A 13,525-nucleotide genomic window follows, 5' to 3' on the forward strand; every position below is an offset into this window, starting at 1 on the left:
TGGGAAGTAAACTTGTTACGAATTTTAGTTAAATTGGCAGTTAAGGTGGAAAATGGAGAGACAATTTGTTGGTAAATGTTCTGTAGCTCTCAGAAAATGGTGGAGGTCTCTTGGTGCTTTTTTTGGGATGTGTGCCAGTCCAGGGTGGCCCTGACCTTTCTGTAGCCGTTTCAGAGAGGGCTGTGCCTCAGGTTGGCCTGAAGATGCAGCAGCCTAATTTAGCACACAGTCACTGATTGAGAAGCTGAACAGGAGTAAATTTGAGGGTAGAGATCCTGAAGGACACGACAAGTGTTTACATGGTGCTGTAAGACGGTGGCGGTGGTGGCGGCGGAGGTGGCGGCGGCGGCTGCGGCGGCGGATACTGCGGTACCGGAGGCTGGCGGTACCAGTGCGGATTCCAAGTGATCATCACGGGGACATAGAGCGATCGTCCATGTCCATCTCGCCCCACTGGGTACCAGGCGAATCCTACTGGGTAGGTCGGGTACGTGGCGTATGTGGGGTACGTTTGGTATCCAGGTATTTGAGGTACGTATTCAGTGTACGTTGCCAGGTGAGCCTGGTCATCCAAATTTGGAATAGAGAGTCGAGGATACTGATTCTGGATGGTGAAACTGTTGGGAGCTCGGCAGTCGTAGGAAACTTGCAGTTTCCACCCCCTTTTCACCTGGAGAACTTGGGCTCCGTTCGGGGCGATCGTTGGAGTAATCAGCCCGTCTTTCACGTTTCTGGCCACAAAATCTCGCAGGGCTGCCATTTCAGGTTCGGACAGTGAGTACACGTGTCCGCTGGGAATACTGTGTGCTCCAGGTATCATTTCGATGGTAGGGTCAACCAGGCGGTGATCCGGGTAGACGTTTTCATCCACTGGAGTGTACACGTTCTGGACATAGTAATACCTCACCGGTTGGTAAACTCTGTATCCATCCACCGGGTAGTAAAACGACGGCTGTGCTGGTGGTGGGAGCGACGGAGGTATTGGAGAATACATCCGGCAGTGGTATCGGCAATATTCAGAATCGAAGACGATCGATCGGGTGCTCCATGTGATGTTGGGATCGTGTGTGCTCAGCCAGCGCACCCCCAGGACGACGGGGAAGAACGGAGACTGAGTCACATCGAAGGACAGCACCTCACGGTGATCTCCCAGGTCGACGATCAGGTCGTGTGTTTCGTGGACAACTGGGCCCGATGCTATGGGACGTCCATCAATTGCTTCTACCAGTATTGGCCAGTCCTTGACCCTCAGAGGAATTCCATTTTGGGCAACGTATTCGTGATCGATGAAGTTGCCAGAAGCACCAGAATCGATCATGGCTCGGACGAACAGGGTGTGTCTGCCCGGGAGATGAATCTGGAGCATCACTTGCAAGTGTGGAGATGAAGCATCATCTTGTGGGGACCTTATTATTTCTGGCCCGGTCGCTGAAGGTCCCTCTACAGCGGGGCCGGGGAGTTTCCCGCCGGCGAAGCCTTCGAGGCCTTGGCAGGACAGTTGTCGGCGTAGTGACCTCCATTTCCGCAGTAGAGGCAGAGGTTCAGCTTTCTGCGTCTTTCTTTCTCTTCCTGGGTCAGGCGCATGCGGGCGCCGCCCACAGGCTCGGTGGGGTCGACCTGGTGGTGGCTTGTGATGTGCGGCAGCACGAGCGCGCGCGGCGGGGAGCGCGGCTTGCGAGCTGCCGCCGCTCTGGCCAGCCTTCTCTCGATGTGGATGCACTGGCCGATCAGCGCCGACAGCGACTTGGCCACTTCGAGGCGCGACAGCTCTGCCTGAATGTGGTCGCTGAGGCCCTCGTGGTACTGGTCGATCAGGGCGGGCTCGTTCCAGTCCAGGTCCTGGGCGATCATCTGGAAGGCGTTGGAGTAGTCGATGACTGAGCCCATGCCTTGGCGCAGACGTCTGATCTTGCGTTTGGCGGCCTCTCGCCTCTGGGGGTCTTCAAAGACATGCTTCATTTCGGTCATGAAGGCCGGGTAGTTGTGCATCAGGTAGTGGGATCGCTCCAGCTTCGCGGAGGCCCAGCGGGCGGCACGGCCGGTCATCATGCTGGTCACGAAGCAGACGCGGACGCGATCCACGGAGAAATCTCTGGTGCTCTTTTCCATGAAGAGCTGGCACTGGGCCATGAAAGGAACCAGCATGTCTGGGTTGCCGTCAAACTTCTCGGGAAGGTCATCCGGGCACTCTTCCTCTAGTGGAGCGGCTGGGGCAGCAGCCGCTGCAGCACCGCGGAGCTCGATGTCGTCCTCCTCATCCTGAGGGGTGGGCTCCACTTGCTCACGAAGGGAGGTGTTCTCCTCTGTGAGCTTCTGCACCTGGTTCTGCAGGTTGTTGTTCTCCTCGGACTGCTTCATGACCTTCTCTCTGAGGTTGTTGATCTCTTCAGAGAGATCGTCCCGCCTTCGTTCGGCCAGGTTGGGAATGTACTGGCCCCTTGGGGCGCTGCGTGAGGAGGAAGAAGAGGAAGAGGAGGAGGAGCAGGAGGAAGAGGAGGAGGAGGGGCCGTTGGGGGGAGGAGGAGGAGGAGGAGGTGGGCAGTCGGGCCCCAGGGTGAGAGCTGGGGTGGGAGGAGACCTCCCAGGTGTAGCTTCGCTCCTGTGGGGATGGAGGCCCGGATCCTGGCCTCCTCTTCCACCCTTTCTTCTTTTTGTTTTCAGAAGCTTTTTGTTTCTGTAAATGAAGACAAAAGCATAAATTTAACATACGCATTCAAAGCAGCACATTACAAAAAAGACTTTAGCATTTAAAGTAGCCACTAAAGTACTTTATTTTTTTTTAAAGATTTATTTATTTGACAGAGAGAGAGAGAGAGAGACAGGCAGCGAGAGAGGGAACACAAGCAGGGGGAGTGGGAGAGGAAGAAGCAGGCTCCCAGATGAGCAGGGAGCCCGATGCGGGCTCGAGCCCAGGACCCTGGGATCACGCCTGGAGCCGAAGGCAGATGCTTAACGACTGAGCCACCCAGGCGCACCCAGGAGCCACTAAAATACTTCAAATACATGAGTATTTAAAGTATCCACTAAAATACTTTAAATACATGAGTATTTAAAGTATCCACTAAAATACTTTAAATACATGAGTATTTAAAGTATCTGTTTGTTCTACTTGCTTACATTAATAATAAACAAAATCTTGCAAAAGGGTGAAGGAAGTTAATCAATTAAGACAACAGATAACAAAAAGCACCCTACTTTTTCGTATCCAAATGACCTTTTCCTCTTCAAATGTCACCTGTTTATTTTGATTCAACAATACATAACTATATCAACAGCAGGTTTACCTTCACTGACTATAAAAGAAGGCTGAGACATTCTAAACAGTTTTGTATCAAGACAGCACAGCAAGAAACTTTCAAGTCAAAGATGGAGACCAAATAAAAACACACAAGTAAAGCCAAAATGATAACTGTTATTAGACAAGTTACCTGAAAAATAGCTAATATTCTGGCCAATAGGGAACCAAAAAAAGGGGGGGGGGATTAGAATCATAATGACTGTATTCATCAACCCTGGGGGAAGGGGGCACTACCTCCATGGAGATTACTAAGTCATTATCAGAAAAAAACAACAACTGTCACAAAACCCACAGGATTGTCTATATCTGACCATAACCTGATTTCCCAAAGAGAATTCCCTATGGGACAGAAGTGGCACTAAGCAGCGACATGTGTATATCAGTTTCCCTCCTTATTATGCAGTCAATCAACAAATATTCCCTGATGCCTCCTAGGAAGAGCTGGACTGTAAAATGGGACATTCAAAGAAGCCCAATAATAGTACATCTCAAACCTATAATTGGATTTAATTAAATAATGCAGGTAAAGCAGTGAATATTTAACAACTGTTAGCTAATATTAACAAAGTTATTAATAAGAAAGGTAACTTTCTGTGTAAATTAAAACAGGGAGGGGCTGCAACTATGGCAACCTAGGCATGCATTTCCCACCTCAAAGACATTAATTTGGGGGGGAATACACTGTTGGCCAAACAAACCCAGGGCCTCATTTGATTTGCAGGTCACCAGTCTGCAACTTCTGGTTTTTAAACAAGTTTTTGTCAGCACAGCGCCACCCAAAAGTTTGTAATTTAGAGCAGGACAGGGCTGTACTCCTTCCTAGGTGGAGAGTAGCTATATGGGGGGTTGGGGGATTAAAGGTCTTAATTATGGGTATGGTGACAATAAATCACACATACAATAAATCATCCAACATTGCCTATGTACTTCCTACAAAGAGGGTTAAATGCATTTATAGTCACTTAATTATTTTAACTTTAATAATTTTTAAATTCACATTTAATTCTCATATTTGGAAAACTTTAAGAAAGTGCTCAAAAGTTTAAAAATATAATTTATAAAGCAGGCAGAGTGTCTGTTCACTAAATTTTAACTTAGGCAGTCCTACCCACCTGTTCTTCTCTAACACATCAAGACAAAAATGAACACTAAATTAATTATATTAATTAAAATCACAAAGATAAACATGTTATTCAAAGAAGTTAGGTGAAAAATAGCTAATATTTCAATCAATAGGGTACAAGGAAAAATAAGGTGGTGGTAATTAAACATGATGACTGTACACTTCAGCCTTGTGTCTGGCTAGAGACATGCCCCTTCCTCCTTCTTCCTTAAAACCCCCTCATAATCCTTTAGGCCCCTGTCCTGCACCCCCACCCCCCCACCCCCAGCCACTTTCTCTATGCTCTGCACTGTCCTTGGAGTGTCTATACAGCAAGCAGAGTCTTTAAGGGACAGAATTACTGTGCCATTTTCATAGTTTTAATTGGTATTCTAGATAAAATACTCTAAATAGCCTAAAAATTTAGAAAATAACACACCATAACCTGTGGCACTGTTTCATTTCCAACTCCTTAAAGATAATTGTATTAGTGACACTCAAAATATAAGGTCACAAAATAGTGCAATTTTTATTTATTAAAAGTTTTATTTTTATTTTTAACAAATAAATTTTTTAGATTAAATTATGAATTTTTTAAATTTAATAAATGTCCCGTTTATTAGAAGTTTTAATGTCCCATTAAAAAACAATGAATAAGCACAAGTCAGGTGATTCAGGTGCCACTTCTGTCACCTAGACATTAATACTTTGAAAACTTAGAGAGAAGACTTCCGGAAAGGCATTCAGAGCATGGCATGGTGCTGCCTGACCCAGGTCAGGAAGGTTAACAACCTACATGCCAATCACAGTCACTGGGGTGAGCTTTATTGAGGCCCAAGTCTGATGGTTTTAACATCTGCAAAACACAATAACAGGACAGATATAACAACATGTTCAGAAATCAACAAACAATCATTTTCTTGTTTAGGGAATCAGAAGATCAATAAGGGTTTAAAATTCAAATGCTTTTGGTAGACAGGAAGGTAACATAAAAGTGAGAAGAAACCGGAGTTAAGACTATAAGGAGGGGCTGTGACTATGTAATTTGGGGATGTATGTCCCCTCCCAAAGACATTCAATTCTTTAACAAATTTTTAATCCAGTGCTGGTCAAATTAAGGACCTTATTTGACCTATAAGGCCATCAGTTTGAAACCCCTGACCTTTACCAAGATCAGGCATCAGGTACCCACCCCTGGGGTTTTTAATTTTGGGGTGGGTCTCTAAGTCCTAAAGGAGATAAATGCCGAGAGAGACGAGTAGTTCAACCTTTAAAAATGATGGGATAGTGGGCAGGCAGGTTAACATTCAGTGTAAAAAAAGTTTAGAAATATTTAAATACCAACTAAACCACCAGTTAACATGGAAACAGGAGCACTGTGACTTGATTTGCATTACGCAACTATGGCTCCTTAAACCCCCCTTACTAGGGGCTGGATTGCAGAGGTGGGGTCAAGAGGCCCCATTCCTAAAACCTGAAAGGACACACAGCATAGCGTCAAGCCACATGGGACAGATGTCACCTTTACATATGAGAAAAAATTCAGTGTTAGTCTATATAGGAATTAAATACATTTGATTTATCTTTGGCTTTTCATGATGACTTCTAAAAACTTCTATTCCCCAAACACACCAAAGAGTAACAGTAGCCAAAAACGATTGCACATTAAATATCTCATTAGAAAATGACACTTCATTAAGCAACTCTAAATTGCTTTACATTTTCAAAAGTCCCAATTTCTTTTTTAGCACCATATGTACTATTTGTGAAATGCAAATTACATTAATATGCACATTTTTACCATTGTTTTGAACTTCAAAAGAATGCAGACACCAAATTTCCAAAGGGGGTGGAGGTTAGGTGGCAAGGTAGGCTTGGGGACTAACTGAAAGCTGTAATTACTATAAGTAAAAATATGTAAAAATATGTAAATTGTATACTTGTCGTGGGGGGGGGTGTGACCAGATATTTGGGAGTCAAAGTACTAGCTCATAGCTTATAATATAGGAAACCAGGTTTTAAAATTTCTTCCTTTAGTTAGAAACATAAACATGTACATCTGACTGGAGGTAAGGCATCAATTTGTTTTATACACGTTTTATAATGCCAGCTAAAACCCTCCAATCTATATTTTGTAATGTAACCACTTGATGTTATATTATGCAAATTTTATTTATTTATTTATTTATTTAAAAAAGATTTTATTTATTTATGTGACAGAGAGACAGCCAGCGAGAAAGGGAACACAAGCAGGGGAGTGGGAGAGGAAGAAGCAGGCCTCCAGCGGAGGAGCCCGATGTGGGACTCGATCCCCGGAACGCCGGGATCACGCCCTGAGCCAAACGCAGACGCTCAACGACTGCGCCACCCAGGCGCCCCAATATTATGCAAATTTTAAATGACAATTATGTACCACCATTAAGTATTCCATTCACCCCAAATTTAAATAATTAGCTTTTGCTTTTCATTTTTAAAAAGCTAATTATTTTGAATATCTTAAATAAATATAGTTTTGTATTATAATTACAGCTTACATTACTGGAGTTTAAAAATGCACTTTTTTTTTTTTTTTTTTTTTTTTTAAGATCCTGTTAAGTGTGAGAGATAAGGCAAGCAATGCTTTGGACAATCCAGGACAGTAAGGCACCATATCAAAGAAACCAAAAAACACCTGCAGATGCCAAGGGCGGCACTGAATAAGCCAATTCACTTGGTCATTTAACACATATTTAATGAACGCCTACCATGTGCCAGCCACAATTAAGAAATATGTAGGCAAGTTAGCCAGGGCTAATCCTCTAGAGTTCCAAGAAAAAAACCCAGCTTCATAGGCACACAGATAAATACCTCATCCTTGCTCCAAGGCCAAGCCAAGAGTACCAATAAGCCACTTAAAACTCCTATGAAACACAGTTCAAGTTGTTCCTTATTTTGTGTCCACCAAAGAATCTGATTCCAGTAAGCCACCAGAAATGTCCACTAGTGTCTCAGGAAAACCTTAAATGTAAAAGTATTTAAAACAATTAATTTTTCATTTGTAGTAAAAACATTTAGCTGGATTGTCCTTAGGGGCACCAGCCAAGTCTGCTCAGAAGCACCTTTCATAACCCACTATCAAGAGTTTAAATTGTGGAATTATTTAATATATGCAAAGCACTTGTAAAAAGTGCTCGTAAATCCTAGGTATAATTACCATTGTTGCTAATTGTTCTTATTTATTATTCTTATATTTATTAGACACTAGTGGATAAAAAGCAAAATCAGCACCAAGAAGCCGCAGGTGGGAGGGGCTGTGCAGTCAGGCTCAGGCAGTGAAAGCAGTGAAGGCGCGCAGGCGCAGAGGAGGTGGGCTTGTAGGGAGGGGCTGGGGGCTCACACTGCGCAGGCGCAGGCGTGCTCAGGGAGGCGGGGCTATACATAGGCCCCCTCGGAAGAGGCAGGTTCAGGGAGGGGCCAACCTTTGAAGAGGCGGTGCCTGGGCAAGCCACCTCAGAGGAGGTGGGCCTAGGGAGGGGCGTTTTCTGGGGGTATCGCCTCAGAGGAGGCGGGCTCAGAGGGAGGTGGGGGGGGATTTGGGGATTTGGGGGGGAGCCACCTCATAGGAGGAGAGCTCAGGGAGAGGCGGAGTCTGGAGGAGAAGCCTCGGAGGAGGCGGGCTCAGGGAGAGGCAGGGTCTGAGGGAGTGGGCTCAGAGGAGGCGGGCTCAGAGAGGCGGGGCCTGAGGGAGAGGCCTCAGAAGAGGCGGGCTCAGGGAGAGGCAGGGCATAGGAGAGCGGCCTCAGAGGCGGTGGGCTCGGGGAGAGGCGGGGTCTGAGGGAGCGGCCTCAGGGAGAGGCGGGATCTGGGGGAGCCACCACAGAGGAGGGGGCTCAGGGAGAGGCGGGGCTGGGGAGAAAGGGTCTAGAAGGCGCGCTCTAGGAAGGCGCGCTGCAGAGGAGGCGCGCTCTGAGTAGGCGCTGGGAGGCGCTAAGCACGCTCTGAGCAGATACTGCAGAGAAGGAGCGCTAGAATGGGCGGGGCAGGTCTGAGACTGGCTGTTTGCCTCTCGCAGGATCCCCCCTCCCAAAACCCCTCCCACCATCCTCCACAGCCAGATTCATTTCATGCAACAGAGCAATCACCCCCAGATCCAACACCCCCCCCCCATACTAAGCAAACCAACAGTTTCCACAAACTGTTGCTGGACGCCAATTTGCGCCACCTTTACAACTACACCGCCACTTCAATCAAGCGCAACTAGGCAAGGCAGCCCGCTCTGCCACCACCAAAAGATTCCCTTTTACACTCAAGTCAGCGCCCCTCCATTCCACTGCTATAGCAGGAATGGTGTGGGCAGAATGTTAAACACTAATTTTTGCCCGGGGCTCCATTTTGTCTAACAGCACCATCATGCAGACAACCGTCCTGCAGAAAAACATAGTGGGAGCCATTCCAAAAGGTGTGTTAGAGACAAAGGGTGGGGTCCCCCACTAAGAAGGCAGAGTAATCTTACTCTGCAGCTCTTGTCCCTTTACAGCTGGTTTCTTCGTAGCGTAGAACAGTGCAGCTTGTATACCCCTGCAGCTGTTAATACTTTGTAGCGCATTTTAGGTGTAAATTCTCTGCAGCTCATGTACCTCTGCAGTTCCTGTGCCTCGTAACACAATGAAGCGCTGTTGTAGTGCTAATGGTATCATTTTTGTAGCGCTAATCTTCTGCAGCTCAGGTTCTGTAGCGCATTTAAAGCGCAAATCAGTCATCAGTCTGCAGCTCATATACTGCTGCAGTTGATAATGGTTTGTAGCGCATTGAAGCGCCCATCAGTTTGTAGCGCAATTGAAGCGCCCATCCATCTATAGCGCATTTGACGCGCCTATCAGTTTGTAGCGCATTGAAGCACCCATCAGCCTGTAGCACATTGGACGCACCAGTCTATAGCGCATTTGAAGCGCTTATCAGTTTATAGCGCATTGAAGCGCCAATTAGTTTGTAGCGCCTATCACTATGTAGCGCTTTTGAAGAGCAAATTGCAAATTGATCTGTAGCTCATATCCGTCTGCAGCTCATGTCTGTCCGCAGCTCATGTCTGTCCTCAGCTCATGTCTGCTACAGCCCTTATCTGGACCTGAGTCCTGGAAATCAAAGCCCTGAAGGCTTGGTTTCTCCACTCTGTTTTGGGGTATTGCCAGTGAAGGCGTGACAAGATTTGCGTGGAGACATTCAGGGGCACTACTCCATCTCCCGCAGCTCCCGAAAAGGACAGGGAATGAATGTGATCTTAATAAAAGAAACATCCTCACCGCATACTCACCACGCGAGGACTCCTCTGCGAAGACAGGAGGACGGGGTCCCACACCTGTGCCAGGCGTGGGTTCCGCTGGGTGCTCCGCAGCCCGGAGTGGCTCCGGACGCGAGCCCGCTCAGCGGACCTTTCGCGAGGCGCGGTGGACCCTCTTCGCTGTTCTCCCCAGGTCGCAGTCAGGTTTCTTCGACACACACCAACCGAAGTTGAAGCGCGTGTACCGGGAGCGCCGACTGGGAGCCTTATATAGGCTGAACAGAGGAGGGGGGCGCCAAATCCCAGCGTGCTCCGCGGGTTAGGGGGGCGGAGGGGAGCGGGGGCGGAGGGGGGGATGGGGAATGGGGGTGGGGGTAATGGCCACGCTACACTGGCCCGCCGCTAGAGGGAGTACGGGATTAAGGAGGGGGTGCAGGATGCTGATGCTGAACTGGCCAAGCTGGGAGGAAAGAAGAAAGGGAGGGGAGGGGAGAATCGAGGACGGCCGGCCTAGCCAGGCCAAGAATGCAATTGCCCCGGTGGTGGGAGCTGGGAGACCCTTGTGCTTGGACAGGACAGGGTCGGGGGACACGCAGGATGAACCCCGCGACCACTGGCACCTTCTTGCTGACAGGTTAGTGGCCCGCGCGCGCCGGGAGGTACTGGGGCCAACAGGCCGCCGCCTCCCCATCCCCTGCCCGGGTTTTGGGTGTCTGGGTGCATTTTCTGGGTGTCAGCCCCTCTTGCTGCCCCCGTCCCCACTATACCCCTCTTACAGAACACCACACACCCCAATTCCCGGGCCCTGTGAGTCCCTTCCCAGGATTGACCCCTGGCCTTTTCTTTTTCTCCGCGCCCCCGCGGGCCCCTCCCTGCCTAGAGCGCGCAGAAATTCCATGTCTAATTTCCATTCCTACCGCCCCCCCCCCCCCAATTCCCAGCCCTGGTGGTGGACCTCTCCCCGTCCCTGCAGCAAGGCTTGGGGGTTGTTGCCCATTTTTCTGGGGTCGTTACCACAGGAATGGGGCGCTGCGGCCCGGAGACAAGCCATTGGAAATGGGTGTCAGGCGGCGTCCCTTTCCACATAAACACAGCCTTTCTTTCCTTTCCTTGAATCCGATCGGGAGAGAACACAAAAATGTGCATTTGAAACACCTAATTCCCCGTCTTGCTAAGAGCATTTCTCGGCGGCGGAGATCTCGTTTTTCTTAGGTTTTATGGAGCGGGGAAGCGGAATCCTGAAATGCTGGGAGCTAAACAGGGCGTTCAGGTCAGGGTTAACCCCGGCTGGGGGCCAGAGACGCTGCAAGCAACGCCGTTTGCCCCACCAAGTGCACTATTTTGAAAAGCAAAAACAATTAAAAACAGCTGTGAATGCCTCCAGTGTGCTTGGAGGCTTCGGAGGCTCCCAGCTATGGCCTTTTGGTGGTGATTACAAGGTTTACACAGAGACCTAGTTCTCCCTGCAACGTTACATTTTTCTAAATCTTGTGGAGAGAATGAATACATTTAGTTACGGTAACCGCACGTTTAATCCTTTCAAGCGTGGTGCCGAGATTTGGCCACAAATGTTTGTGTGTATTTATGCATATAAACATACGTATTTTACCTTAGATAAAATTGCAATGAGTTACAAGACTTTAAAATACTGATGAAGAAGGATGCTTAAAAAAAAATAAAAAGCCATCACGAGGATTTCCATTTAAGCGCCTCAAAGGGTTAGTTAGGCTCTGAGAAAAAGGACAATTTGTTGATAATCTAGAAAAAGAAGTTTAAGTTAAAATGGAAAACCAATTGTCTACAGCTGAGTGAGGTTCTTGAAATACGGATGAGACACATTTGTATTTGAAGGCTAACACTGAGCATATTTTAGTAACATTGCTACAGATTATTTATACGTATAGGATAAATAAGAATTTGGCCCATTGTAGATGACAGGGTGTCAGGATTGCACGTAAAGCTAGCTTTTCTAGGAATAAACAAAACTGGAGCACATTTACTGAGATTTTACTTTTTATCAGAAATGAAATGTTGACCATCCGATATATGAATGAATGAATGAAGATTCCCAACAATGAAAGGTATTTTTTCTAGGAAGTTGGGTGAGCACAATTATACTTTTTTAGAAGTGCCTTTTAATATTAAGATGTTCATCCTTTCCTGCAAGATAAACTTTTAGGATTCTTAGGTTTACCAGAATACCATTCTCTTGACCGCCAAACTGTCAACCCCTTAGACTTTTTTTTCAATCTAGAAGTTACCTCACCTAATTGTTAACCGATAGATATTCTTTTTCTAAAAGGCAAGATTAAAAACCAGTATAGATGGTAGAATGAAAGTTTAAAAGTCTATTCCAAGACACTTAAAGTTTGAACCACTTTGAACCAATTTAATTTTTTATTTCAAAATGTTAACCAGAATTTTTTTTAATATAAAAACAGCATTAGTATTATTTTTATTATACTGAATTCCTACTCGCTGTACAAAATTCAGGAGAAAAAATCTCCAGAAAACTGGGAAAAAACCAAGAGAATCAAGATCACCTGTAACCTCTTTATCCTGAGCTAACCCCCGTAAACATTATGGAGTTTACTTTTTCAGACTTTCTTTATGCGTGTTTATGTACCAAAATAATATATATTTTTCATACAGCTGCATATGTATGATTTTTTAAAAATTAAAAATGAGAACAAATTAATTTTCCAAATTAATTTTCTTTCCAAAGACACCTGTCAAATAACATTAAATTTGCAGAGGGTTTTTTTTTTAAAGGAAATAATATTAATTACTTTTTCTAATTAAAATTTTAAATGAACAACATTATCACATAGATATTTAAAACCAGAGAGCTGAGAATTTCCCCTGACTTCACTCTTCTAACATACACATAGTTATCATTTTAGTATATTTCCTTGTGTTTTTATTTCTCAACATATAAAATAATTTTTACTTTGCTTACGAAAGAGGATTTTCTAAGAAAAAACAATATTGATAGGTAAGTAATTATAATAAAACTTTAAAAATCTGAAACAACAAAACAATATTAAAAATAAACACAAAAATACAACATTGATAGACAAATACTTTAGATAACATTTGTGTTATCTATCAAAACAACATTAACTACCCCCCATTAATAGACAAGAATTTTAAACACTTTTTTGACATTTAGTATCCTAAGTGAATTTTGGATTTTCTCAGATATTTCCCAGTGTTGACTGTTCCTTACCCATTTTGCACAAGATTACATGTAAAGCAAAAAAAGGTGTTAATGAGCATATTTATTCTATCAAATAATAACTGGGCATTGTACTTGGACAGTTTAATCCATTTTTATGAGCATTTGCTGTGGATCTATGAAGCTGTTGATTTACTGCCTGTATTTAACTTCTTATGTAGTGGGAAAATAGTATTTCAAAACAGAGTAGAATTTTCCCTTGTCAAGTAGACTTTCAAATTGGACATTTACCTGTTTTATGACAATTTGCCATATATGTGTGAAACTCTTGATTTACCTCAGGTATTTAGCTTAATTCTAGGGTGGTGGGAAAATTGTATTTCAAAACAAAGTGGAATTTTCACTTGTCCAATAATAACTAGACTTTCTAGTTGGACATTTTATCTCTTTTAAATGAAAATTCGCTGTGGACTATGAACCTGCTGATTTACCACATGCTTTTGGCTTAACTTTTACTATGGTAGGAAAAATTTAGTTCTAAGCAAAGTAAAATGTTCAGTTGTCAGTATTAGCAGGACTTAGTATTTGGTCATATTGGACTTAGTATTTGGTCATCTTATCTCTTTTTATAAGATTTGCTATCAGTCTAAAAGCTGTTGTTTTACCTGATACATTTAGCTTAGCTTCCAG

At 45.0% G+C, this 13,525-nt stretch overlaps 2 protein-coding genes across 4 annotated transcripts in view; one reads left to right on the forward strand and one right to left on the reverse strand.

Annotated features, from left to right (window-relative positions):
• Positions 1-1,440: 1,440 nt before the first annotated feature.
• On the reverse strand, positions 1,441-9,981 carry LOC123789272 (retrotransposon-derived protein PEG10). 2 transcript variants are annotated; one of them, XM_045793230.2, is made up of 2 exons: positions 9,680-9,944; positions 1,441-2,674 (listed from the first exon to the last, which is right to left on the reverse strand). In XM_045793230.2, exons 1-2 carry the CDS (start codon positions 9,682-9,684, stop codon positions 1,441-1,443), a joined length of 1,239 nt encoding a protein of 412 aa, XP_045649186.2. In that variant the 5' UTR covers positions 9,685-9,944. The 2 variants fall into 2 exon arrangements, 1 of the variants encoding a protein (XP_045649186.2); XR_015724013.1 differs by having other exon boundaries at positions 2,535-2,674; positions 9,691-9,981.
• Positions 9,982-10,067: 86 nt separating this feature from the next.
• The window catches only part of SGCE (sarcoglycan epsilon), a 66,824-nt gene continuing 63,366 nt past the window's right edge, over positions 10,068-13,525 (forward strand). For both annotated transcript variants that reach the window (XM_045793231.2, XM_045793232.2), the window contains exon 1: positions 10,068-10,291. In XM_045793231.2, the coding sequence (XP_045649187.1) occupies positions 10,183-10,291 (109 nt within the window). In that variant the 5' untranslated portion in view covers positions 10,068-10,182. The remainder of the gene's footprint in view (positions 10,292-13,525) is intronic.

The sequence above is a fragment of the Ursus americanus genome, chromosome 3, assembly GCF_024610735.1.
Source record: "Ursus americanus isolate L20-20 chromosome 3, mUrsAme1.1.p, whole genome shotgun sequence".
NCBI lineage: Eukaryota > Metazoa > Chordata > Mammalia > Carnivora > Ursidae > Ursus > Ursus americanus.